The 24,739-nt window shown below is 43.5% G+C and overlaps 1 protein-coding gene across 10 annotated transcripts in view; it reads right to left on the reverse strand.

Annotated features, from left to right (window-relative positions):
- The window catches only part of PKNOX2 (PBX/knotted 1 homeobox 2), a 623,477-nt gene that overhangs the window by 67,984 nt on the left and 530,754 nt on the right, over positions 1–24,739 (reverse strand). For all 10 annotated transcript variants that reach the window (XM_050921671.1, XM_050921661.1, XM_050921668.1 and 7 more), the window contains 2 exons: positions 4,348–4,477; positions 3,043–3,140 (listed from right to left, as the gene is read on the reverse strand). In XM_050921671.1, coding sequence (XP_050777628.1) covers positions 3,043–3,140; positions 4,348–4,477 — 228 coding nt within the window. The remainder of the gene's footprint in view (positions 1–3,042; positions 3,141–4,347; positions 4,478–24,739) is intronic.

The following is a 24,739-nucleotide window of genomic DNA, read 5'->3' on the forward strand; positions in this document are numbered from 1 at the left end:
TATTATGGAAGATCACTGCTAGCCAAATGCGAAAAAGCTCAGGGCCAATCCCCCTTCTCCTCCCCCCACTTGCAAGGAACGATTTCTTTTAAGCAACAGGCAAACAGCCCAGTAGGAATGGCCATCTCTGTCCCCTTAATTAAATTCCTGAATTTCAACTAGGTTACCATGAACGATATCACTCTCCTGAGGATAAAGCAGTGAGATAAAGAACGGATGTTGCTTGAATGCCAGCAATCACCAGGACCATACATAGCTAGGCTTTGTCATGCAATGATACCAGATTACTTGCTACATGCATGGCGTGGTCAAGTGTCCTACCATGGAGGACGGAATAAGGCTGCCCTGCCCAGAAACCTTCTGCAAAGGCTTTTGGAGTACCTCTAGGAGAGCTTCACGGAGATGTCCCTGGAGGATTTCCGCTCCATCCCCAGACATGTTAGCAGACTTTTCCAATAACTGTACTGGCCGTGAATGCATCCAAAGTCCTCAGGGCAAATTAATCATTAAAAAATGCTTGCTTTTAAACCATGTTTTATATTTACAGAGGTACACTCACCAGAGGTCGCTTCCATGGCTTCATTGTCTGGGCTAGTGGCTTGGGAGGGCTGGGAGGGTAATTCCGTCTGAGTGAGAGAAAGCTCCTGGCTGTTGGGGAGAATGGAGTGCAGTGTGCTCTCTGCAAGCTCGTCATCCTCTTCCTACTCCTCATCTTCCCCACCCGCAGAATCCTCAGGCATGGCTGAGATTACCAACCTCACCTTGGAATCTAGGGATAGGGTTAGGGTAGTGGTGGCAGACCCCCGAATTGCATGCAGCTCAGCGTAGAAGCGGCATGTTTTCGACCCTGCCCCGGACCTTCCATTTGCTTCTTTGGTTTTCTGGTAGGCTTGTCTGAGCTCTTTAACTTTCACTCGGCACTGTACTGAGTCCCTGGTGTGGCCTCTCTCCATCATAGCCTCCGAAATTTTTTCAAACGTTTTATGATTTTGTCTTTTGGAACAGAGTTCTGTTAGCACGGAATCCTCTCCTTATATAGCGATCAGATCCAGGACCTCCCGTGTGGTCCATGCTGGAGCTCTTTTTCAATTCTCAGGAGACTGCATTGTTACCTGTGCTGATGAGCTCTGCGTGGTCACCTGTGCTGGTGAGCTCTCCACGCTGGCCAAACAGGAAATTAAATTCAAAAGTTCGCGGGGCTTTTCCTGTCTACCTGGCCAGTGCATCCAAGTTCAGATGGCTTTCCAGAGCGGTCACAATGGTGCACTGTGGGATACTGCCCGGAGGTCAACACTGTCGAATTGCGGCCACACTAACCCTCATCCGATATGGCAATACCAATTTCAGCGCTACTCTTCTCATTGGGGAGGAGTACAGAAACCGGTTTAAAGAGCCCTTTATATCGATATAAAGGGCCTCGTTGTGTGGATGGGTGCAGGGTTAAATCGGTTTAACGCTGCAAAATTTGGTATAAACACGTAGTGTAGACCAGGCCTAAGTCTGTTTTCCACATACATTTCATATAAACAACTTCTGTGGACTGCATAGCACTACAAGATGTTATATGTGTCTGTCTGAAGTTGTAGAAAAGACCTGTATGATATGTTTTTTTATTATCTTGAGAAATAGTGTGTGATCATGTAATTAAAGACTGAGCCAGATTTACAGGTACACTCCAGCTGCTTTGCACTACTGTGATGCAAAGCAACTGTAAACCTAGCTTAAGTTGCTGCTTAAATGGGTTTATAGCTGCTTTGCATCATAAGAGTCGTGCAACACAGCAGGAGCATTTGGGTGAATCTGTCCCTGTATTTATAATGCATTCAAACAAAGAGGCAGAGTTACAGTTGTGTGAGAAACCTTTAGTTTAACCTCTCTTGACTTTTGCGTGTTTAGCTGTAATTTTATCATTAGCTTTTTGTAGTATTTTTTGCATTCTGTGTGTATAGTTTTATTTTGTAAAGAGAAAACTAAACAAGGAGCTTTGTTCTCCCAAGCTTCAAAGCTCTGCAACACTGAACTGCCAAAGAGCTCTGGAGGAACAGAGCTTTATTTTAGTAGAGGGCAGTTCTTATTACCAGACCCTGAACTCTCTGAAACATTAGGCCCTAGCTAGTTCAGGACTCTTCAGTGGATGAGGCAGCCCACTGCTAAGCTAATGTAGCTAACCACAGCAGAAGCACATAAATATTTGGGATTCAGATCCTAAAAAGTCTTACTGAAATATGTATTCATATAGGGCAAGCACAGGACTCTATCAGTTTGTCAAACCTATTGCAATAAGGTCAGATAATAACTTTACTGAATCACCCTGCCCCTCAGAAATGGATTAGCATAGAATCATAGAAGATTAGGAAGAAAACCTCAGTCCAACCCCCTGCTCAAAGCAGGACCAACCCCAAGTAAATCAGAGCCTTTCTTTGATTTATTTCACACAGGCTGGTCATGGGTCTGCATCTCCTCAACGACGTTCACATGTCATGGGTCAGTTACTTACTAAGAAGCCAGAGTGTTAGTGCAGGATCGAAACTCAGATCTCCCTTTGTCAGCCCATCACACTTGCATTATCCATAGGTCTGGCTGGATGTCCCAGGCCTGATCATGTGTGAGTACATAACCCCCACTGATTGTAATGAGAGCTGTCTGCACTCTGACAGAATGTTTGGCTCCTCATTGCTAAGTATATTGTCAGGAACTGCTGGACCTAAAATCTGCTAAAAGCAATGGCAGCTGTTGTTTGTAAGTGAGTCTGCCTGTACAATTTAGGTGAGAGAGCAGGAGTGAGTGTGAGAGGGGAGAGAGAGCACAAGATAGCACGGAGGGGAGAGTGTGAGAGGAGGGAACGTGAGATCATGTCAAAAAGAGAGTGTGAGAGCAAGCATGTGACCAGAGAGAGCAGGAGCTGAAACAGGGCATGAAAGGAGATTGTAGGGGCAGATGGAGAGCAGTGGATGTTCCCTGTAGTTGTTCCCCTTTTAAAACTTTAAGGAAGCCAGTGCTCTGGCTTAGCCCTTCCAGGCCTCTTGGTCCCACTCATCTTACCTGTGTGTTCTGGATCTGTATGGCTCCTTGTGGGATTGCTTGAGTTACCACCTGGCCCTGAGATGTTACCATAGTTACAGGCTGGTAGAGGGCTCCACCTGACAAAGATATGGTTCAAAGCAGAATTTTAGGGAAACAGCTGATATTTATCACTCCAGGCTGGCCAAGGGGAGGCACATGCACAAGGCCAGTGGTTTCATTGGTCCCAGCTGCAGCCCAGGGTTGTAGTGAGAAGTCAGTTTTGAAAGGAGCATATTAACACTAATAGCTGCGCTGCACACTGTCCAGCACAAGGATTGGACCAGCCGGACAAAAATGGGTCTAGATCCATCCCTGTGGTTGAAGCAAAGGATCATAGTAAAAGCATGACAAAATAATGTCATTTCCTTCCAAAGCCAAGATCTCTCAGGTTCTGGGGTCCTGGGGCAGCCACAGCCTGGAGTGGCTGTGAGGGGATAGAACTCTCCCATCCTATTCTGGGGATAAGACCACCCCTAGAGCTACAGAATTTGACACAGGGGTGGCTCCAGGCACCAGCACAGCAAGTGCATGTCTGAGGCGGCAAGCCGCAGGGGGCAGCCTGCTGGTTGCTGTGAGGGCGGCAGTCAGGCTGCCTTCAGTGGTATGCCTGCAGCAGGTCCGCCGGTCCCACAGCTTTGGTGGCGGGTATGCCGAAGGCGCAGGACCGGCAGATCACCCACAGAAACGCCGCCGAATCTGCGTGACCAGTGGACCGCCGACAGGTGTGCCACCGAAGGCCGCCTGACTGCCATGCTTGGGGCAGCAAAAACATAGAGCCGCCCCTGGTTTGACGTTCAGCAAAGCAGAGATGACAGAAGGCTGATGCATCAACACTACAGCTCTGTTTTAAAACACATCCATTCTGCACTGGACCACAGATTGATACTGAAAGCAGAACTAGAGTTGCTGAAATAACAGACAGTGCCTAGCTCACAAAGAATGGTTCTGAGAAAATGAACCTACTGGCTACCAAGGGGCTAGCATGCAGTATTGTGAGCTCTGATCCAAGAAGGCAGAGCCAGTAGAGCTATCAGAGCTCTCCTTCCGTGCAGTTAATGATCTCAGCTTTAACAGAAAGACAAGTGTTCCCATTTCACAACATCTGAGTCAGAAGACACTTGGATGTGCCAAGTGCTGTCCAGTTCCATGCCGTACCTTTCATTTCACAGACATTTGCTCTGCCTGTTCTTACTTCAGTTTTTTTTCTTGTCATCTAAAGAAAGAACCTAAGCATGCAAAAGATGTGACTAACATGGTCACTGATGTACATTGCACGCCTCCTACCTGACACAACTTGTGAATTGACCGTTGTCATGGAGATATTCCCCGGCTGCAGCGCTGATGCTGGGACCACAATTCCCTGGGGGTTGTTGGCCACTGCAGTCATTGAGTTCGGAGAATTCTGCAGCAAATCCTAGAGAGACCAACACAAACCTCAGCTTATACAAAGATTTCAGACACAATCAGTAAAAACAAGCCTTATTGGGAATTAGCCTTTGATCAAAGGGTTAATTCAATACTAACCCTGTGCTCTTCTGCAGACCCAGATTTTTAGGGATCTCAATGCATTTTAGAAATATTAATAAACAAAGAATAAAACACACTTTTTTCCAACAATGAATTTCTGTTGCAAATATTCTGATATTTTTTTCTATGGGAAAACTTCAAAATGAAATAAAACAGTATTTTTTCATTTAGATTCAATTTTTTTAAAATGCTTTAGTTCTATCTGAAATTTCATTTCATTTTTATTTTAATTGACATTCACATTTCAATTCAACCTTCAGAAATTAAAACAACCTTTTGAAATTTCGGATTTTTGTTTTCTCCCTTTTTTGCTCCTGAATGGAACAGAATGTCTAGTTGTTGGATTTTTTATTCTTTCCTCTCTTTTTTTAACATTTCCCTTTTTCTACTTTAACTTTTAAAAATGTCTCCAACTTTGTAAAAGTTACCAAGTTAGAAAAATGAACTTTGTTAACTCTTCCCCTCTGTGACTTTTCAAAATTTCCTCAACAGGATGAAGTTTTGAAACACTGCTGAGTAGAAAAGGGAAAAAAATACAGCAAAAAAAGCCCTACAACAGCTTGGACATTATTTATTAATTTGTGCACAATGGCAAAAAAGGTGGCAAAGGAGGAGAAAAGGGGAAAAAACAATTTGAATTTTCAAAAAATATTTGGTTTTCAGAAAACAAAACTAAACAAATTTCAATTGAAATTTTAAAAATTGCCATGTTTAGAAACTTCCTTTAAAAAAATCTGCAAATTTAGTCAAAACTGCCTTTTTCCTGAGGGGTGATACAGAAACCCAAATTTTCAGTGGGAATTTTTTTGGTCTAAAAAATGTTGATCAGATCTATTAGTGAATGAAGCCTCAATGCCCAGTGACAAAGGGCTCTCTTTCCCCAGTTTATAGATAGGGGAGCTAAGGCAGAGACAGACTAAGTGACTTGCCAAAAGGCACACAGCAAAACCAGGAGAAGAACTCGGATCCTCCCACTTCAAGTTCTTTTTAAAAAACATTTTTCATTAAAAAAGATTTTTTGACAAAACTGTTTTATAATCTTCACTATCTTCAGATTTTTCATTAAAAACTTTTTTTGGTTCAGTTCAATTTGAAAACTTTAGAAGGAAATCAAACAATTCTCTTTTTGTTAGGAAATGTTCACTGGTTTATCAATTTTTCATCCAAACAAAAATTTTCAATTAGGTTTGAAATGAAAACACTCATGTATTCTTAGTTGTTGTCATTGTTCTTGTTTCTCACTCTTTCTCTTCCTTTCCGGGGGGAAGAAGGGGGGAGGAAAAGAAACGAGAAATAGCCTCCAAAAATTAAACCATTTTATTTTGATTTGACTCAAATTACACGTAATCAAAATTTTTCATTTGAAATCTAATCTATTTCTTTTGCATGGAAAATAAAAATACATAGAATACATAGAAAAGAATTGCCACTTTTTGAACAGCTCTCTCAAAGTGTATGAGATGGATGATGTTTCTCCTAACAATGAGGATTGATTGGCTTTCACCTTCTCTGCTGCTTGAGGCTGTTTCTAACCTATAGAGATTATACTGGCGTAGATGTGTTGGCATATCTATACCAGCATAACTCTGTAGTGTAGACACAGCCTACACCACCAGAAGGCCTTTTTCTGTCAGTGTAGGAACACCACCCAAACGATGCTAGCAATGTCAACAGAATCATTCTTCCACTCACATACCTGCATCTTCACCTAAAAGTTATGTAGACATAACTAAGTTGGTCAGGGGTATGTTTTTTCACCCCCCTGACTGATGTAGCTATGTAAAGCTAACTTTTAAGTATAGACCAAACCTAACTCTAAAAACCCTTCCCAGGGCTCACCTTGACTTTGAACTAACCCGTGTTAAAATATAATTTGCCTTGTCTACACTAGCATTTTAAAACGTGGTAGCTAATGTTTAAAAAACCTACCTTTTATGCTAGTTGAGACAGAACCTCAAACTATTGATTATGGCTACACAGATTAGATGAGTTGAGACTGTTCCTTTCCTCTTCCTTCTCTTTCCTGCTTCCCTACTCATACTCACTTCCAGGGGTGGCTCCAGGCCCCAGCACACCAAGTGTGTGCTTGGGGTGGCATACCACGGGGGACGCTCAGCCGGTCACCGGGAGGGCAGCAGGTGGGCAGTCTTCGGTGGCATGCCTGCGGAGGGTCCGCTGGTCCCGCGGCTCCGGTGGACCTCCCGCAGGTGTGCCTGCGGAGGGTCCGCTGGTCCCGCGGCTCCATCGAAGCCACGGGATCAGCGGATCCTCCGCAGGCACACCTGCGAGAGGTCCACCGGAGCCGTGGGACCAGAGGACCCTCCGCAGGCACGCCTGCGGGAGGTTCACCAGAGCCGCGGGACCGGCAAGCTGCAGAGCGCCCCCTGTGGCATGAGGCTGTGCTTGGGGCGGCGAAATGTCTAGAGCCGCCCCTGCTCACTTCCCCATGCCTGTCCCCCTCCCCTTCACTTTCCCTGTACTCTCAGTTAAAAAGCCAGCCAACCAGAAACATGTAGCAAACCAAGCCATGCCAGTGCCACACTTCCAAGAATAAAGTTTTGCTTCCTTGAAGTTTAAACAAGCTCGGTCTTCCCTAATCTAGAAGTGGAGGCAGTAATCTCCCACACACGCTGCTCTGAGCCTCCTGAAAGCACATACTGCAACCAACTGCCCCACTATGCTTATGTAGTACAACATAGCAATTTTTAAAAAATGTTAATTAAATCAATATTCAAACAACATCCCAATTGGCTGGCAAATACAAGGTGTTACAATATAACTTCAACTATGACATTTACTCCAGGGTCCTCACATGAATTGCAACCTGTCCTTTTGCTGATATGTTGTTTCCAATTTCCAACCTTTTATCTGTTTATTGTTTCGTAAACTGCAAACCCTCCATGGCAGTGATTGTCTTGGAAAAATAAGTAAACCGTATGGTGCAGAATTTAATACAATCTCTAATTACTAGGGAGGATCCTTACACCTTGGGAGGGTCCTTGCATCTTCTTCGAAAGCATCTGATGCATACCACTATTGGAGACAGGGTACTGGACGAAATGGTTCATAATTTTGATCCACACTGGTAGTTCCTGTATTCCTGTGTCTTATCTGTGTTTGTAGAGCATCCACCAAAATGGGGCCCCAGTCATTAGTGGGGCCTTTGGGAGCTAAATATGTACATACGATTATATAGTAATAAAGCTGTCACCTGGCATGTAAGGGCTTCTCTCCCCCATCATGGTTGTGATTCAGCATGATTGAAATATGACCTTGTATATCAACGCTGCTACCACTGTCATTGCAACAAATCTTATACAAAGTATGTCATGCAAGGAATCAATGAAAAAGTTAGAATCTGTCAAATATGATTATTTTGTTTGTATGCATGTATCATCTTTGTATCTGAAGTTATGAACATTCGCGGTGTGCCAGTATTTCAAATATATTTGATCCTGGGGTAGCACCCACCACATAAAAACTACATTCAGGCCAGACAGCTTTGTGTTGATGGCCCATCAAGGGCAATTAACTCTCACAGTGGGCCATAAAAAAAACTCATTTCACCCAGTTAGTTCTTCCTGTAGAGCCTTAGCCTCCATGTGGCCAATGGCTTACTCATCTGAGTCAGCAAGTCATGCAAGGGAATGTGACTTGCTCATGTGACCCTGGACTCCATCTTGTGCCTGTACTTATCTACAAACTGAGACTGGGAGCTCTGTTTGGGACAGTAAAATTCCATCCACATGGGACAGGGTATAAAAGACCCTAGAAACATCTCCATTTTGTCTTCATTTCCTGCTTCATTTCTCTGGGTTGGATTTCTAATAAGGAAGCTCTAAACAATGACTGATGACCACCAAGCTGACTGGGTAATTTCTGGAGAGACTTGCAAACTTGCAATTTATTCCGTCACGGCTTCAAACCTGATAGAAGTACTTTGCAATGATTGTATGTATATGATTTCCTTAACCATTTTAACTCTCTATTTCTTTTCTCTTAAAAGTAAACCTTTAGATTTTAGCTATTAAAGGATTGGAAACAGTGTGATTATTGGGTAAGATCTGAGTTATATATTAACCCAGCTATGTCACTGGTCTCTTGAGATCAGAAGAATCCTTTGTTTGATGAAATTGGTTTTCAATAAACAGTTGTCATAAACTAGTGTCTGGGTGGTGAAATAAATGCTGGAATTCCTAAAGAGAGTGCATTTTTGACTTCTTGTGGTCAGTCAAAAGTTTATTTTTGTTACTGGCTTAGTATATCTAATGGTAGAATAACCACCAGTTTGGGGCGAGTCTTCCCTATTTCTCAGCCGTTTGTCCCGAATCTGGTATTCTCAGCTGTAACCCACTGAGGCACGGTGACAATGCTGTGTGTATATACATAAAGCCGTTGAAAAGCCTCTTTGCCAATCCTTGGTTCCCTGTGCTGCTCTCATTGTAGGCAACCTTGAAGGTGGGGCTGACAATTTCTTGCTCATACAGATTCAGGCTGCAAACCTCTCATTCCCACTGGTATGCTGTTGTTCTCCAAAGTCCTATTGACTCCACTGATAGCTGCTCACCATTGCGAGTAAGGGATTTACAGTGTAATCCACAGTGTATAAATAACGTTTTCCCTCTAGTCAATTCTAAAACTCAGAAATACATGCTGAACTTCAAGTGCAATACTCAAGTCAACCTTAACTTTGGAGCCACAACAGAGCTCACTTCACCAAGTACTGAAATGTCACTGCCTCTAGCGTGAAGCATGACAGCTGATAAAACAGTGCACAGCCTAGGGCACTATCTGCAAGTAAGAATGATCAGCATTGTAGAGAAGAAACTGTCTATTGATGGAATGAATGGGTAACAGCTAAGCCCATGTGTAGAGATGCAGGCCTCCTAAGTAGAAACATCCTATTATCAGGGCCTTGAACACTGCATGAAAGTGCAAGGTAATTTCTGCTGAGTCATACTGTCAGGTGCATTCAGCAAGCTCTAACTATAGCATAAGAGCTGCAGCTTCTCTCAGGTCCCATCTTCGTGCTCTCAGCAGGAATAACTGACACCAGACTGAAAATAACTGCTGGAGTCAGAGAGGTATCTATAGTAGGGCTACATGGTACAGCTGTGGAGAGGGCATCTGGAGAGAACCAGGATGTGGAGCAGAGGGGTTCTGCAGCAAAAATCCTAAGGACAGCCATGCTAGGGAAGAAAGCGTCACTGAAGTTTAGTTTTTGTTACTTACATGGCATAGATTAATAGAGTCATTGATTTTAAGGCCAGCATTTTGACGATTGAGTCTGATCTCGTGCATTAGTAGGCCATAGAATTTCACCCAGTGATTCCTGCATTGAGATCATTGATTTCTGGTTGAGCTAGAATGTATCTTTTAGAAGGACACTCATTCTTAATGTAAAGAGTTCTAAGGATGGAACTCCTTGGAAAGCTGCTCTTAGGTATAGCTACCCACACTGTAGCTGGGTAATGCAGAGGCATATAGCAGGGGCCTTGGTGCAGAGTGGTTGATTTAATCTACTTCTCTCTATATCAAAAGTCTAAATCCCTCTTCTTACTCCATCATATCCACCCCATGTGCCATTACCGAAAAGATCAGTAGCTTTAAGGGACCGTCAGCCAAATACTGTGAGCAATACATTTCAATCAAAATTTCTCTGTAATAGCCACAAACACCTTAAAATTAAGGCAATGAAGTAGGAGGGAGAGGATTCTAGGCCCAGATGAGGAAGCAAATTCTGTTCAGAGCTACCCATGTGGAATCAGGTATGAATCTATTACATTAATTGCATCATTGGGCAGCAAAGACCTTCTAGTATTCAGCGCTATCATTATCTGCCTGCTGCAATTTCACTCCTCCGCCCCCCATGACGGCAGCAGTTTCAATGTGAGCACTCTGCTGAGAAGCTGCTTTCTCACTTCACTCTGAACATGAGTCCCACAGGGGGCCTTGCTTTGTCTTTTGTTTTCTGAAGCTGCCAGGGTTACACAATGCCAAGATGGACAACCAGATACGCTAAAAATCAGGGATTTTAAATGGGCACATTGATTCCCCCATGCTGTGGCCTCTTGATGCTGACAGACCATTGCCTATAATCATAAAATTCCTCAGCTTGCAGGACAGAGAATTGATCTTGTGTGGACCCTGTAAGGGCAGCAAAGGAGATGATATCTTCTTTTACCCCAATTCCTGCCTAGAAACACAAAAGGGAACAGCATTTATTCCCATCAGATATAATCTCTGCAATAAAAACATTAAATCTGACCTCTGCAGAACATGTACATCTCAGTTTCACCAGGAGACTTTCAGGCCTGATCCATACCTAAAACTATATCATTCTACTCTAGGGCAGGGACTTCCTCTTTCTCCTCCCCCTGCAGAGCCGTCTAGCAGCTATCCAGCCAGCCTAGCAATATAGAGAGTGAGTCTGCAGGGGGAGCAGCAGACTGCAGCCTAGAGCACACTATAGCAACCAAGATATTGATGCCCCAGGAAGACAGAAAAGCTCAAAGGAGATGCGAGCAGGAGTGAGAGGAAGAAAGGAGAGGAGAGAAATTTCAGGGAAGAAGGAGTGAGCAAGGAGGAGGAGAGGATTTGAGGGCATAACAAAAAAGCCAGAGAGGAGATGGGGAAACTTGGAGGGAAAAGGAAGAGAGAAAAGTAAGGGGGGAATTAATAGGTTTGATGTTGTGGTGGCGGGGGGTGGGATTGATGCATTTATGACTGAAGGTTCATGCAAATACTGTAATTCATATTCATTTAATATAGAAATTAAGACACTATAACATTTACATAAAATCTCCAGATGCCCAGATTTACAGCCCTGATAAGTAATGTCTGATACCTGGCCAGGAACCATGATGTGACGGAGAGACTGCCGAGACTCATCAAGCCCTTGGATCGCTACCCCTTCCTGCTTCTCCACGTGGGCACCAATGATACTGCCCAGAATGACCTTGAGCGGATCACTGCAGACTACGTGGCTCTGGGAAGATTGAAAAAGGAATTTGAGGCACAAGTGCCGTTCTCGTCCATCCTCCTTGTGGAAGGAAAAGGCCCAGGTAGAGACCGTCGAATCGTGGAAGTCAACGAATGGCTATGCAGGTGGTATCGGAGAGAAGGCTTTGGATTCTTTGACCATGGTATGGTGTTCCAAGAAGGAGTGCTAGGCAGAGATGGGCTCCTCGTAACGAAGAGAGGGAAGAGCATCTTCACAAGCAAGCTGACTAACTTAGTGAGGAGGGCTTTAAACTAGGTTCACCAGGGGAAGGAGACCAAAGCCCTGAGGTAAGTGGGGAAGTGAGATACCAGGAGAAAGCATGAGCAGGAGAGCACAAGAGGAGAGGACTCCTGCCTCATACTGAGAAAGCAGGATGATCAGCGAGTTCTCTTAAGTGCCTATACTCAAATGCAAGAAGTCTGGGAAACAAGCAGGGAGAACTGGAAATCCTGGCACAGCCAAGGAATTATGATGTGATGGGAATAACAGAGACTTGGTGGGATAACTCACATGACTGGAGAACTGTCATGGATGGATATAAATGGTTCAGGAAGGACAGGCAGGGCAGAATAGGTAGGAGAGTTGCATTGTATGTAAGAGAGCAGTATGACTGCTCAGAGCTCTGGTATGAAACTGCAGAAAAACTGCCATTGGAGTCAGAACCTGAAACAAGTGTGAGCAGTGCTGAAAGGGAAGAAAATTTGCAATGCAAGAGTTAAATTGGTGACTATGCAAGAGTTAAATTGGTGACTATTAATCTTCAGAAATGTCACACTGTAGGCCTTTCTGGAGCCTTAGGCATAACTAAAAGTGTGAACCAAAGACCGTGAACCAGAGGAGACCCGGTCTTGGAAAAACTAGGTTTGGCTAGCCAAGTAAGCACATTCTTGATCAGACAGGTTGGTACAAGAACACGGAGAGTTCTCAAGTAATTACCTAAACACATTCTTAAGAAATGGTACAAGAACACACTGACCCCCTCATAAGATAAGGATGGGATGACAGGATAATGGATAAGGATGTTTTGTTCCAACTAGCAGATACAAGGTGTAGGGTTGGTAACTAACAATGTCTGGAGTATAATATGTAACATATTTGTATCAATGTATAAAAGGAGAAGTCATAGGAGGGACATGGGTTGGATGAATGGACTATAAGGTGGATAGAAAGCTGGCTAGATCGTCAGGCTCAATGGGTAGTGATCAATGGCTCCATGTCTAGTTATTAGCCAGTATCAAAGGGAGTGCCCCAGGATCGGTTAGGGCGGCCAGCACGTCCCTTGGCCTGCGCCACTTCCCGCAGCCCCCATTGGCCAGTGGGAGCCGCGATCGGCAGAACCTGCAGATGCGGCAGGTAAACAAACCGGCCCGGACCTCCAGAGGCTTTCCCTGAACAAGGGAGGCCCGACTTTGAGAAGCACTGGACTAGATGACCTCCTGAGGTCCCTTCCAATCCTGATATTCTATGATTCTATGACATCTTTGCCTAGTCTAGGGGGCACTCTCCTGGTGCACTGACTGAGCTGGTACAATTGTCGTGGACATACATGTGTTAATGTACCTGTAACCACAGAAGCAGCACTGTAGTATTGTTCTTTGTCAGAAATAAACCTGGTTGAGTGCCTTTGCCACCAAGCTGAGTCTGTGGTCTTTCTTCATGAGTAACATTGAGGTCTGTTGAACCACCAGGCTGTGCTCTCTTCTCGTGCATCTAACACCAGAACTCCAAGAATGGGTCCACTGAGCAGCTGTAACAGTGCAGCAGCCTTGATAGCATTGCTGCAGCAATGACATTCCACAGCACTTAACAACACTGATGACTCCGACCGCTGATAAGTTAAGTGGCAAGTTGCCTGCTCTAGGAGTCATGACCTCAGATGGCAGAAAACTATGAGCTGGGGCACCTCCTCTCCTCCACAGAACTCCAGAAACTTTGATAAGGTTTGGATGTGCTGGGTAATGAAAAAAGTGGTCCATACGAGTTTAAAAAAGGGGAAACATGGACTGGAACCTGTAAGGCTAGGGCAGAGAGCGTAGCCTTGAAAAATAATAAGAATAATATATGTACAATATTGCAAACTATGGCCATGACTGTTAGACGGTTAAGACAACACACCACAAAACTGGCTGGGCAAATAACAAAAACAAAAGAAGAGTTAAGAGAAGCAACCAAGCCATAGAACGTTTCAACTCTCCTGGCAGGGCAGCAAGCAGTCCAGAGACATTATACATTACAGCAAGCACAAGAATAGAATAGAAAATTGGAAATAGCTGTAGAGGATCTGCAGAAAAAAAGTGCCAGCCCCTGTTATAAATCTTGTTGGGCAACAAAAGGCTTCGGGTATTTATATAGCGCCTGAAGAATGGGGACAGAAATAGAAAAAGGTGGCTCTAGCAAAATTAAAAGATGGAACATGAGATGATTGGAATGGGTGTTGGAATGGGGGCACTGGGAATGACCCAGACCAAGAGTCACCAAGCCATCTCTGTGCATTGCAACCACCACCATATGATAAGAGCTACATTCTGGTAAAACCTAAATTGAGACCTAGACTGGTGCCTGCTGGAATGGGAAGTATAAGTGCACAGGAGGGAAAAGTAGCAAACAATACTTTCATTAGACTGGTAAATCAGATGAAAGAGAAAATGGAACCGTTCACAGACAGGGCTGGGTTTACATCTTAAGTGCCCTGAGGCACAGCAACTTCAGCACTCCTCTGCCTACAGCTGAATGTGTTGCATACCGTTTTAGAGAGGTAAGGTGCCTCTAGAATGCCAGTGTCTCTGGGCACATGTCTACTGTGCCTAACTGGAAATCCAGCCCTGTTCACAGAGCATATTAGGAGATGGGAGCTATGACTTAATTGCTGGGGAGTGGATTAAAAAAGAATTTCAAACTGAAAAACCAAGAGCGATCAGGTTAACACCTAGAATTGATACGTTAATACATGCCACTGCACAGAAATGGTTAACTGCAGCAGGGAAGGGCAATCCTGCAATCCATTTGACATGCAGACAAAAGGAACTGGGGGAACAGATTCGGGTTTTCCAAAAAGAGGTAAATAACAACCCCTACTCTCCTCTCAGGGCCAGGATAAAAACTAGGGTTATGGGTTCCCAACCTTCTGCTTTAACCTATGGAGCCCCACTCCTCGTTCAGAGCTAATAATATAACCTTCTTTCTCAAATAGTTTTATATATCAGTTAAATTTTCCTTTATATCTTCTCTCAGTTGGCAAAACTTACCGCTGCTGCCGGTACTTCACAGAGTTAATTAATCTCTTGGCTCAGGTCTCCCTCCCTTCCTAGATTGCTCTTCTCCCCTCTCCCCTTCCTCCTCCAACCTCTCCTCATTTCTGCGTTCTGTTTTAAAAGTTAAAAGTTGTAGTTATTACAGAAACCTGCATCACAGGAAAAAGATGAAGGAACTAGGGGCAAGGGGAAAGAAAAAACCTAATGTGAAAACGTTACTTTAAATAAGCCCAGTAAATTAATCATTTTAACCTTTCAGGAATGCAACAGCTGGAACTATTCCTAACTTTCTAGAAGATATGGTTGCCAAGCAACAGAAACATTAGCTCTTCTTCTAATCCTAGCCATTAATTACTATATAAAACATGAGTTTTTCTTATTTCCATATAGCAGCATTTTTAAAATAAAAGGAATATGAAGTAATGGAAACTGCTTTACGTTAACTAAATTAATACAACAAAGTGGGCAAATACTGTGCATTTTTATCAATTCTTATTTAAAGTTTTAAATAAAAAGGTAATAATTTGCTTATTTAAATATCTAACTCTTCTGCTCACCTGTCTGTTTTCTAACATGCATTGCTTTAATAACTTTAAGCTCTTAAAGCCTTATTTTATATAATTATAAATACAATTCTAGTGCCATTCGTCTTCAATTGTAAATTTGTCCTGTATGTCATATATGTTGTGCTCACAAACAGAGAAGAGTTAATAGGGAAAGCAAAAGTGCATGGGAACCTGGGAGGCAGTGACCACGAACGAGATGGTCGAGTTCAGGATCCTGACACAAGGAAGAAATGAGAGCAGCAGAATACAGACCCTGGACTTCAGAAAAGCAGACTTTGACTCCCTCAGGGAGCTGATGGGCAGAATCCCCCAGGAAAATAACATGAGGGGGAAAGGAGTCCAGGATTACTGGCTGTATTTTAAAGAATCCTTATTGAGGTTGCAGGAAAAAAACATCCCAATGTGTAGGAAGAATAGTAAATATGGCAGGCGACCAGCTTGGCTTAACAGTGAAATCTTTGCTGACCTTAAACGCAAAGAAGAAGCTTACAAGAAGTGGAAGACTGGACAAATGACCAGGGAGGAGTATAAAAATATTGCTCAGGCATGCAGGAGTGAAATGACGAAGGCCAAATCACACTCGGAGTTGCAGCTAGCAAGAGATATTAAGAGTAACAAAAAGGTTTTCTTCAGGTATGTTAGCAACAAGAAGAAAGTCAAGGAAAGTGTGGGCCCCTTACTGAATGGGAGAGGCAACCTAGTGACAGAGGATGTAGAAAAAGCTAATGTAATCAATGATTTTTTTGCCTCTGTTTTCACAAACAAGGTCAGTTCCCAGACTGTTGCACTGAGCAGCGTAGCATGGGGAGAAGGTGACCAGCCCTCTGTGGAGAAAGAAGTGGTTCAGGACTATTTAGAAAAACTGGACGAGAATAAGTCCATGGGCCGGATGCGCTGCGTCCGAGGGTGCTAAAGGAGTTGGCGGATGTGATTTCAGGGCCATTGGCCATTATCTTTGGAAACTCGTGGTGATTGTGGGAGGTCCCAGATGAGGCTAATGTAGTGCCCATCTTTAAAAAACAGAAGAAGGAGGATCCAGGGAACTACAGGCCAGTCAGCCTCACCTCAGTCCCTGGAAAAATCATGGAGCAGGTTCTCAAGGAATCAATTCTGAAGCACTTAGAGGAGAGGAAAGTGATCAGGAACAGTCAGCATGGATTCACCAAGGGCAAGTCATGCCTGACTAACGTAATTGCCTTCTATAAGGAGATAACTGGGTCTGTGGATGAGGGGAAAGCAGTGGATGTGTTATTCCTTGACTTTAGCAAAGCTTTTGATACGGTTTCCCACGGTATTCTTGCCAGCAAATTAAAGAAGTATGGATTGGATGAATGGACTATAAGGTGGATAGAAAGCTGGCTAAATCGATGGGCTCAACGGGTAGTGATTAACGGCTTCATGTCTAGTTGGCAGCCGGTTTCAAGCGGAGTGCCCCAAGGGTTGGTTCTAGGGCCAGTTTTGTTCAATATCTTCATTAATGATCTGGAGGATTGCATGGACAGAGGCGGGTCTTGGTATTTTGCCGCCCCAAGCACAGCAGGCAGGCAGCCTTTGGCGGCTTGCCTGTGGGAGGTCCCCGGTCCTGCGGGACCAGCGGACCCTCCACAGGCATGCCACTGAAGGCAACCTGCCTGCCGCCCTCGTGGCGACTGGCAGAGCACCCCTCATGGCTTGCCGCCTCAGGCATGCGCTTGGCGTGCTGGTGCCTGGAGCCGCCCCTGGGCATGGACTGCACTCTCAGCAAGTTTGCAGATGACACCAAACTTGGAGGAGTGGTAAATACACTGGAGGATAGGGATAGGATGCAGAGGGATCTAGACAAATTAGAGGACAGAGCCAAAAGAAACCTTATGAGGTTCAACAAGGACAAATGCAGAGTCCTGCACTTAGGACGAAAGAATCCCAGGCACTGTTACAGACTAGGCACCGAATGGCTAGGAAGCAGTTCTGCAAAAAAGGACATAGGGGTTACAGTGGACGAGAAGTTGGATATGAATCAACAGTGTGCCCTTGTTGCCAAGAAGGCTAACAGCATTTTGGCCTGTATAAGTAGGGGCATTGCCAGCAGATCGAGGGATCTGATCATTCCCCTCTATTTGACATTGGTGAGGCCTCATCTGGAGTACTGTGTCCAGTTTTGGGCTCCACACTACAAGAAGGATGTGGAAAATTTGGAAAAAGTCCAGCGGAGGGCAACAAAAATGATTAGGGGGCTGGAGTACATGACTTATGAGGAGAGGCTGAGGGAACTGGGATTGTTTAGTCTGCAGAAGAGAAGAATGAGGTAGGATTTGACAGCTGCTTTCAACTACCTGAAAGGGAGTTCCAAAGAGAATAGATCTAGATTGTTCTCAGTGGTATCTGATGGACAGGACAAGGAGTAATGGTCTCAAATTGCAGTGGGGGAGGTTTAGGTTGGATACTAGGAAAAACTTTTTCACTCAGAGAGTTGTGAAGCACTGGAATGGGTTCCATAGGGAGGTGGTGGCATCTCCTTCCTTAGAGGTTTTTAAGGTCAGGCTTGACAAAGCCCTGGCAGGGATGATTTAGTTGGGAATTGGTCCTGCTTTGAGCAGGGGGTTGGACTAGATGACCTCCTGAGGTCCCTTCCAATCCTGATATTCTATGATTCTATGCTGTGTCATTGTGTGTTGTATCTGTCACATAAATACTTCTTTTGTTTTCACTTTGTTGCAACACAAGTCAATTTTATATTTTTTTAAATATAAGTGTTACCACAACATGTTAATATTATGGTTGGAGTATAGCCATCATAATATTATTAATAACCAATTTTTGTTGCAAAGCTCAAAAAGGCCTCAGTTATAAATATATGTACATTTTTGCCTCAACAAATAATGCAATTGCAAATGAAAACAATCCTCTTTTACCAGGTTTTTTTATACAACTAGTGCAAAAGTAGTATTAATGAAATGACAATTTTTGGTTTGGGTTTCTATAAACTTGTTTGCACCTTTATTAAAGATTAAATTATAGTTATAGGAATGTTATAGCAAAAATCTTTAAAAAGATAATATATACCGGGGTAGCCAAATTTACTGACCCTCCGTTCAGGAGCCGCATGACGTATATAACCTTTACACAGGCATTTTTTTAAAATATTACCATCCTAATTATTGCATCATGGCTAATTACTGCTAGAGCTAGAGGTCTTGTGGGTCTCCATCATGGTTGTAAGTCTTTGGAAATCTGGTTCAGATGTTATCAAGGCGGATGTTGATTTGTAAGGACTGAAGGATGTTTCAATTTTACGAACTTCATCGCGGAGTAGAGAGATTCACAGGAGTATGTTGTGCCAAAAATTGAAATGAGTCGCACACTAGTCTTCTTGAGTTGAGGCTACTTTGTTCCTGGCACTTGATTCCAGAACTTGATTGTAGATTGTGATATATGCATCATCTTTAGAGCCTGATCAACCATGAATGGGCTTACAAGAAAGGTAAAGCAGGATTTCAGCTTCTATAAGTCTTCAAATGTGGCCTGAAAGTCATCAGTCCTTGTAATTTACCTCTGTATTCCTCACGTTTGTGATTTTCTATTTTGATTTCAAGGAATGTGTTTACCGTACTCTTGAGACAGGGAGTATGGCTGAAGTCTTCTGACAGTATATCTGTTTCCAGAAGCTTTAACTTCTGGAAGCTGAATACTGTCTGGGTAAGGTCAGAAAAAAATCTTATCCTTCCCTTGGAGTGCCAAATTGAGAGTTTGCGGATGAGGCATAATATCAGTGCATCCATTGCTCATCTTTCAGTGGTGGATAAGACTTTTCCTTTTCTTCAAGGAAAGCACTCATAGGCTCCAACAGTGTAGTAACTAATTACAAGAAGTTTTAATATGAAAGCTTCATTTGTGATGTCACCATTCCAAATTCCTGTTTTACTCCTTATAGACAAAGCACTGTGGGACACACTGTAATAGTGCCTATCCCCATTGTTCAACATGAATCAAAGACTACACCTCTCAACTAAAGTCCTGGACCTAATATTCTCAGGCCCACTATATGGGACTAAGAACAATTGGAAAAAGAAAACTGTCCACTGGTTGTATGAGGGAATGTGCAGACCATTTGACACAAGGAGCATGAATGTATGAATGAGTAAAGTGAACTGGCCAAGAAACAGTGCTTAGCCCACTGGGTTATTTTCAGTTAATACATTATACTTTTCTGGTATGATGGGTAAACATCCTCCCCCTAAAAAGACAAAAAGGAGGGGAATGTAGGCCTTGCTGGAGCCCCAGGCATAACGAACAGTGTAAACCAAAGGCTGTGAACCAGAGTAGGCCTGGCCTTGGCAAAATAACAACACATTAGGTATTTACTAGCCATTAAGCACAGTCTTGACTGGAGAGTTTGGTAGAAGAGCACCCAGAATTCTCAAGTAACTACATAAACCCATTCTTAAAGAAGGTAAAAGAACACAGTGATCCCTTGTAAGATAATGATGGGATGACAGGATATTGGATAAAGATGTTTTGTTCAAAGTAGCAGGTACAAGGTGTAGGGTTGGTAACGAACATTTGGAGTGTAATATGTTTGTATCAGTGTATGAAAGGAGAAATCATAGGAGTGGCATCTTTGTCCAGCCTAGGGCAGTGTCCTGGTTCCATTGTCATAGAATATTAGGGTTGGAAGGGACCTTAGGAGATCATTTAGTCCTACCCCCTGCTCAAAGCAGGACCAATCCCCAGACAGATTTTTGTCCTAGATCCCTAAATGGCTCCCTCAAGGATTGAACTCACAACGCTGGTTTAGCAAGCCAATGCTCAAACCACTGAGCTATCCCTCCCCCTATCATAGGTATATATGTGTTAGTGTCCCTGTAACCATGGAGCCAGGGCACTAGTGCCATGAGTCGTTGACAATAAGCCTGGCAGAACATCTTCGCCAGCAAGCCGAGCCTGTGATCTTTCTTTGAGTAACATCAGTGTCTGCTGAATTAGCAGGCTGTGCTCTCTGCTCGTGTAGCTAACACTGGAGCTCCAAGAACAGAAGCACTGAGCAGCTGTTACAGCTTAGCAACCTTAACAGTGTTGTCACAGCAACGACATTACACAGAACTTCACAACACAGACAACAGGAGAAGTTCAGCTTCCACTGAACTTGGTCACTACAGTAAAGTCTATTTAGTATTCCAATATTTCTAGTGCTGTTATTGCGAGTGGATTTTATCTGAAGGCATCACACGAATTCCTGGGGTATTAATAGAACAAACCTGTTCCTGGAAAATATTCAGATACCTCTGCTAGATGTGGGTAGGAAGAAGCATGGAGCCTGCAGGGAGGAACAAATCTTGGAACCTACCATGACCACAGGACAAGAGCGATGAATGTCATGAACCTGTGGTGCTTCAGAATAAAGTTGCAGCAAAACCAGATCATCACACAATAATACCCTAGAATAAAGGACTGCATTACTGAACCTATGGGAGTGTTTGAAGCTATGGATATCCAGTCAGAATTGTGTTTAGCAGAGCTCTGTTTCAAGTTGGACCAAAAGGGGAGTTTTGAGTAAGAGAAATAAATGTGAGTGACCAGAAGATGCAGGTAGTGAAAATTCAGATCTTGGGGACAGTGTCCAATGTAGCTAGTATCTCAAAGACTCTCACACACGCAGTGGTCAAGAGCTATGATGCAACCCAAACAGAAAAAAGAGATAGGGGTTAACTTAACAGAAGCATCCATACAAGGCAATGACAAGAAGCAATTAGAACAGCTACTCTTACTGTACTTCGGAGATATGATCATGTGCAACGCTGGACTGGGCTTAAGACAGAGAGAATTCCTGTGAGGCATTCCCCATGTTAGAGTCCCCTGTTGTATCTGGTTGCATTGAAAGAGAAGCTAAATTATGTGCTGTAGGATGGCCAGATGGATATTTGGAAAATATCAGATAAAAGAGTCACCTGAGACTCAAGGAAGAATTGCCTCTCTGACACCATATGGGTTAGAATAATAGAAGATTAGGGTTGGAAGAGACCTCAGGAAGTCATCTAATCCAACCCCCTGCTCAAAGTAGGACCAACACCAACTAAATCATCCCAGCCAGGGCTTTGTCAAGCTGGGCCTTAAAAACCTCTAAGGATGGAGATTCCACCATCTCCTTAGGTAACCCATTCCAGTGCCTCACCACCCTCCTAGTGAAATAATGTTTCCTAATATCCAACCTAGACCTCCCCCACTGCAACTTGAGACCATTGCTCCTTGTTCTGTCATCTGCCACCACTGAGAACAGCCGAGCTCCATCCTCTTTGGAACCCCCCCTTCAGGTTGTTGAAGGCTGCTATCAAATCCCCCCTCACTCTTCTTTTCTGCAGACTAAATAACCCCAGTTCCCTCAGCCTCCCTTTGTAAATCATGTGCCCCAGCCCCCTAGTCATTTTTGTTGCTCTCTGCTGTACTTTCTACAATTTGTCCACATCTTTTCTATTGTGGGGGGACCAAAACTTGATGCTATACTCCAGGTATGGCCTCACCAGTGTTGAATAGAGGGGAATAATCACTTCCCTCGATCTGCTGGCAATGCTCCTACTTATACAGCCCAATATGCCATTAGCCTTCTTGGCAACAAGAGCACACTGCTGACTCATATCCAGCTTCTTGTCCACTGTAATACCCAGGTCCCTTTTCTGCAGAACTGCTGCTTAGCCAGTCAGTCCCCAGCCTGTAGCAGTGCCTGGGATTCTTCCGTCATAAGTGCAGGACTTTGCACTTGTCCTTGTTGAACCTCATCAGATTTCTTTGTTTTATTAGTTCTGTCTTTCAGACACCCTCATATACTTAGATGCCCTCATTTGTTTTCATAAAACACACGAGGAACATCTGGTGGAAATAGAAAGGATTCTAAAGCTTTATAAGGAGTCAGGGTGTAAACTTGCCAAAAACACATCAGTTTTCGAGGGGGCATATCACCTTCCTGGGACATATAGTCAGTAAAGATGATTTGGAACCCCAAGCCCAGAACCTGAATGTTATAAAGAACTGGAAGGTTCCTACAAACCTGGAGGAAATTCAGCACCATTATATTAGCTAACTAAGAGCAAGTCTATAAAGCCCTGCGAGGATACAAAATTTGTACCCACATCCCATTTGCACATATAAATGCTGATATCTGCAGATTTGCAGGGCTCTACAAATCTGGATCGAAGAATAGCAAAAACTTTTGAGTTACTGAAAGAAGGATTTCTAAACCTTCCTGTGCTTTCACTCCTGGACTCTTCTCATCCATTAATCATAATTTGTAATGCCTCAAAGTGCCAGATTTGCACTTTTTAGATACAGAATTCACATACTGCACTGACCACATTGCCTCAAGGTGACTTGTTATGAAACACAATCCAGAAGCATGCTTGCGGAGATATAAAAGCAGCAAAGAGTCCTGTGGCACCTTATAGACTAACAGACGTATTGGAGCATGAGCTTTCGTGGGTGAATACCCAGTTCATCGGATGCACCCATGAAAGCTCATGCTCCAATACGTCTGTTAATCTATGAAGTGCCACAGGATTCTTTGCTGCTTTTACAGATGCAGACTAACATGGCTACCCCTCTGATACTTGTGGAGATGGATTCACAAACGGCCCCAAGTATATATTTACAGTTCACCATAAACAAAGCAAAATGTGGTTGTGGATGATTTCAGACAGGTGAGGGCAGTGAGACTAGACTCTGCTTGGGCCTCTGAGCACATCTTGCAAGAACAGCCTAAGGACCCTGAATTATGTGTGGTGTCAACAGATCTACCGAAGGGGAGAGACTAGTGAAGTTCAATGCAGCTCAGGAATGATTATTCATTGATTCGGCTACCAACTTGCTGGTGTATGAAGGTAACAGCTTGCCAGCAAGCTTACAGAAAACAGTATTAGACTGTCTTCATGACAACGAAGCAGCAGGCCATTTGGGGTATGAAAAGAGACTGAACCTGGTACCTGACAGATTTTTTTGGATGGACATGGCTGCAGACATGAAGGACTGGATTCCTTCCTGTCTTATGTGTCAAGAAAGGAAATCACCTGTGAGGAGAGGAAGAATTACTTTAGAGGAAACACTCCAATCTAGTAAACCCTGGGAGTTCATACAGATTGACTTGAAAGGCCCACTTCCAGGAACACCAGCTAGAAATCAATATTGGCATATGATGCCTTCTCAAAATATGTGGTGGCACAACCACTAAAGGATAAAAGGACTGAGTCTGTTATAAATGCATTGCTGAAACATACAGTGTTACAACTGGCCCACCAAGCTGTATCTGCAGTGATCAGGGGAAGGAATCTGAATTGTGGTTATTATAGAAGGTTTGGCAACAACTCCAGATAACCAATGTGAGAACCAGTGTTGCTCATCCTACAAGTAATGGGGGAATGGAGAGAGCAAACCACACCATTGGTTCCATGCTAAGAGTCTGAGTCAGTGAAGACTGAGAAACAAAGACATCTTTGTTGTCTTTGCATACAACAACAGCCAGCACTCAACTATTCATCTGTCTCCTTATGAGATTATTTTTAGACTCTGCCCCTGTGACTTGATGTCCAGGCAGCAAGAACTGGCATCTACACAGGTCTCTAATATTAGCGACCTGAGGGCTGCATTCCAGAAGCTGGAGGAACAGATGAGCAGGAAGTGTGCATACCAGACACAGGATTCTAGGGGAAAAAAATTATGTGCCCATCCAGAAATCAGAGACTGTGGCTAAACAACTGGAAAAAGCAGGCAGCAGAAATTTTTGGAAGAAATCCTTATGTAGTAATCAAGAAACTAAACAGCTTATCCTTTCTGATACACAACATAGCATAGCTTTTGTGTTCAGTTAATTATCCACTGTTATCCATGAGTCCTTTTCAACGTCACTGCTTTTCAGGACATGGGAAGAGTATGCTGTATGTGTGACCTACATTTTGGCTGTATTTAAACACATATTATTTACCCATAAAAGCAAACCGCAGGAAGGGGGGTGCATTTGGATGTTCTATGTTTCATGTTTGTAGTGTTGCTGTGTTAGTTCCAGGATATGAGAGAGAAAAGGTGGGTGAGAACTTATTTTATTGGACCAACTTTGTTGGTGGAGGAGACAGAGACAAGGTTTCAAACTACACAGAGCTCTGCATTTAATGCTTTCTTTCTTTCATGGTACTGGATGCCATTTTAGAATCCCTAACTCTTAGAGAAGGATGGCATGACATGGTGCTTAACATGTTGGTAGCCACCAAATCTTTTCTATACTAGTGCTCCTGATGTTGATATCGCTATGGGAGCTGAATCTAGGGAATTCAGCAGGGAGAAATTTTAGCAACAATTTTCCAGTGAAGACAAAG

This window comes from Gopherus flavomarginatus, chromosome 13 (genome assembly GCF_025201925.1).
Source record: "Gopherus flavomarginatus isolate rGopFla2 chromosome 13, rGopFla2.mat.asm, whole genome shotgun sequence".
In the NCBI taxonomy this organism is placed as follows: Eukaryota; Metazoa; Chordata; order Testudines; family Testudinidae; genus Gopherus; species Gopherus flavomarginatus.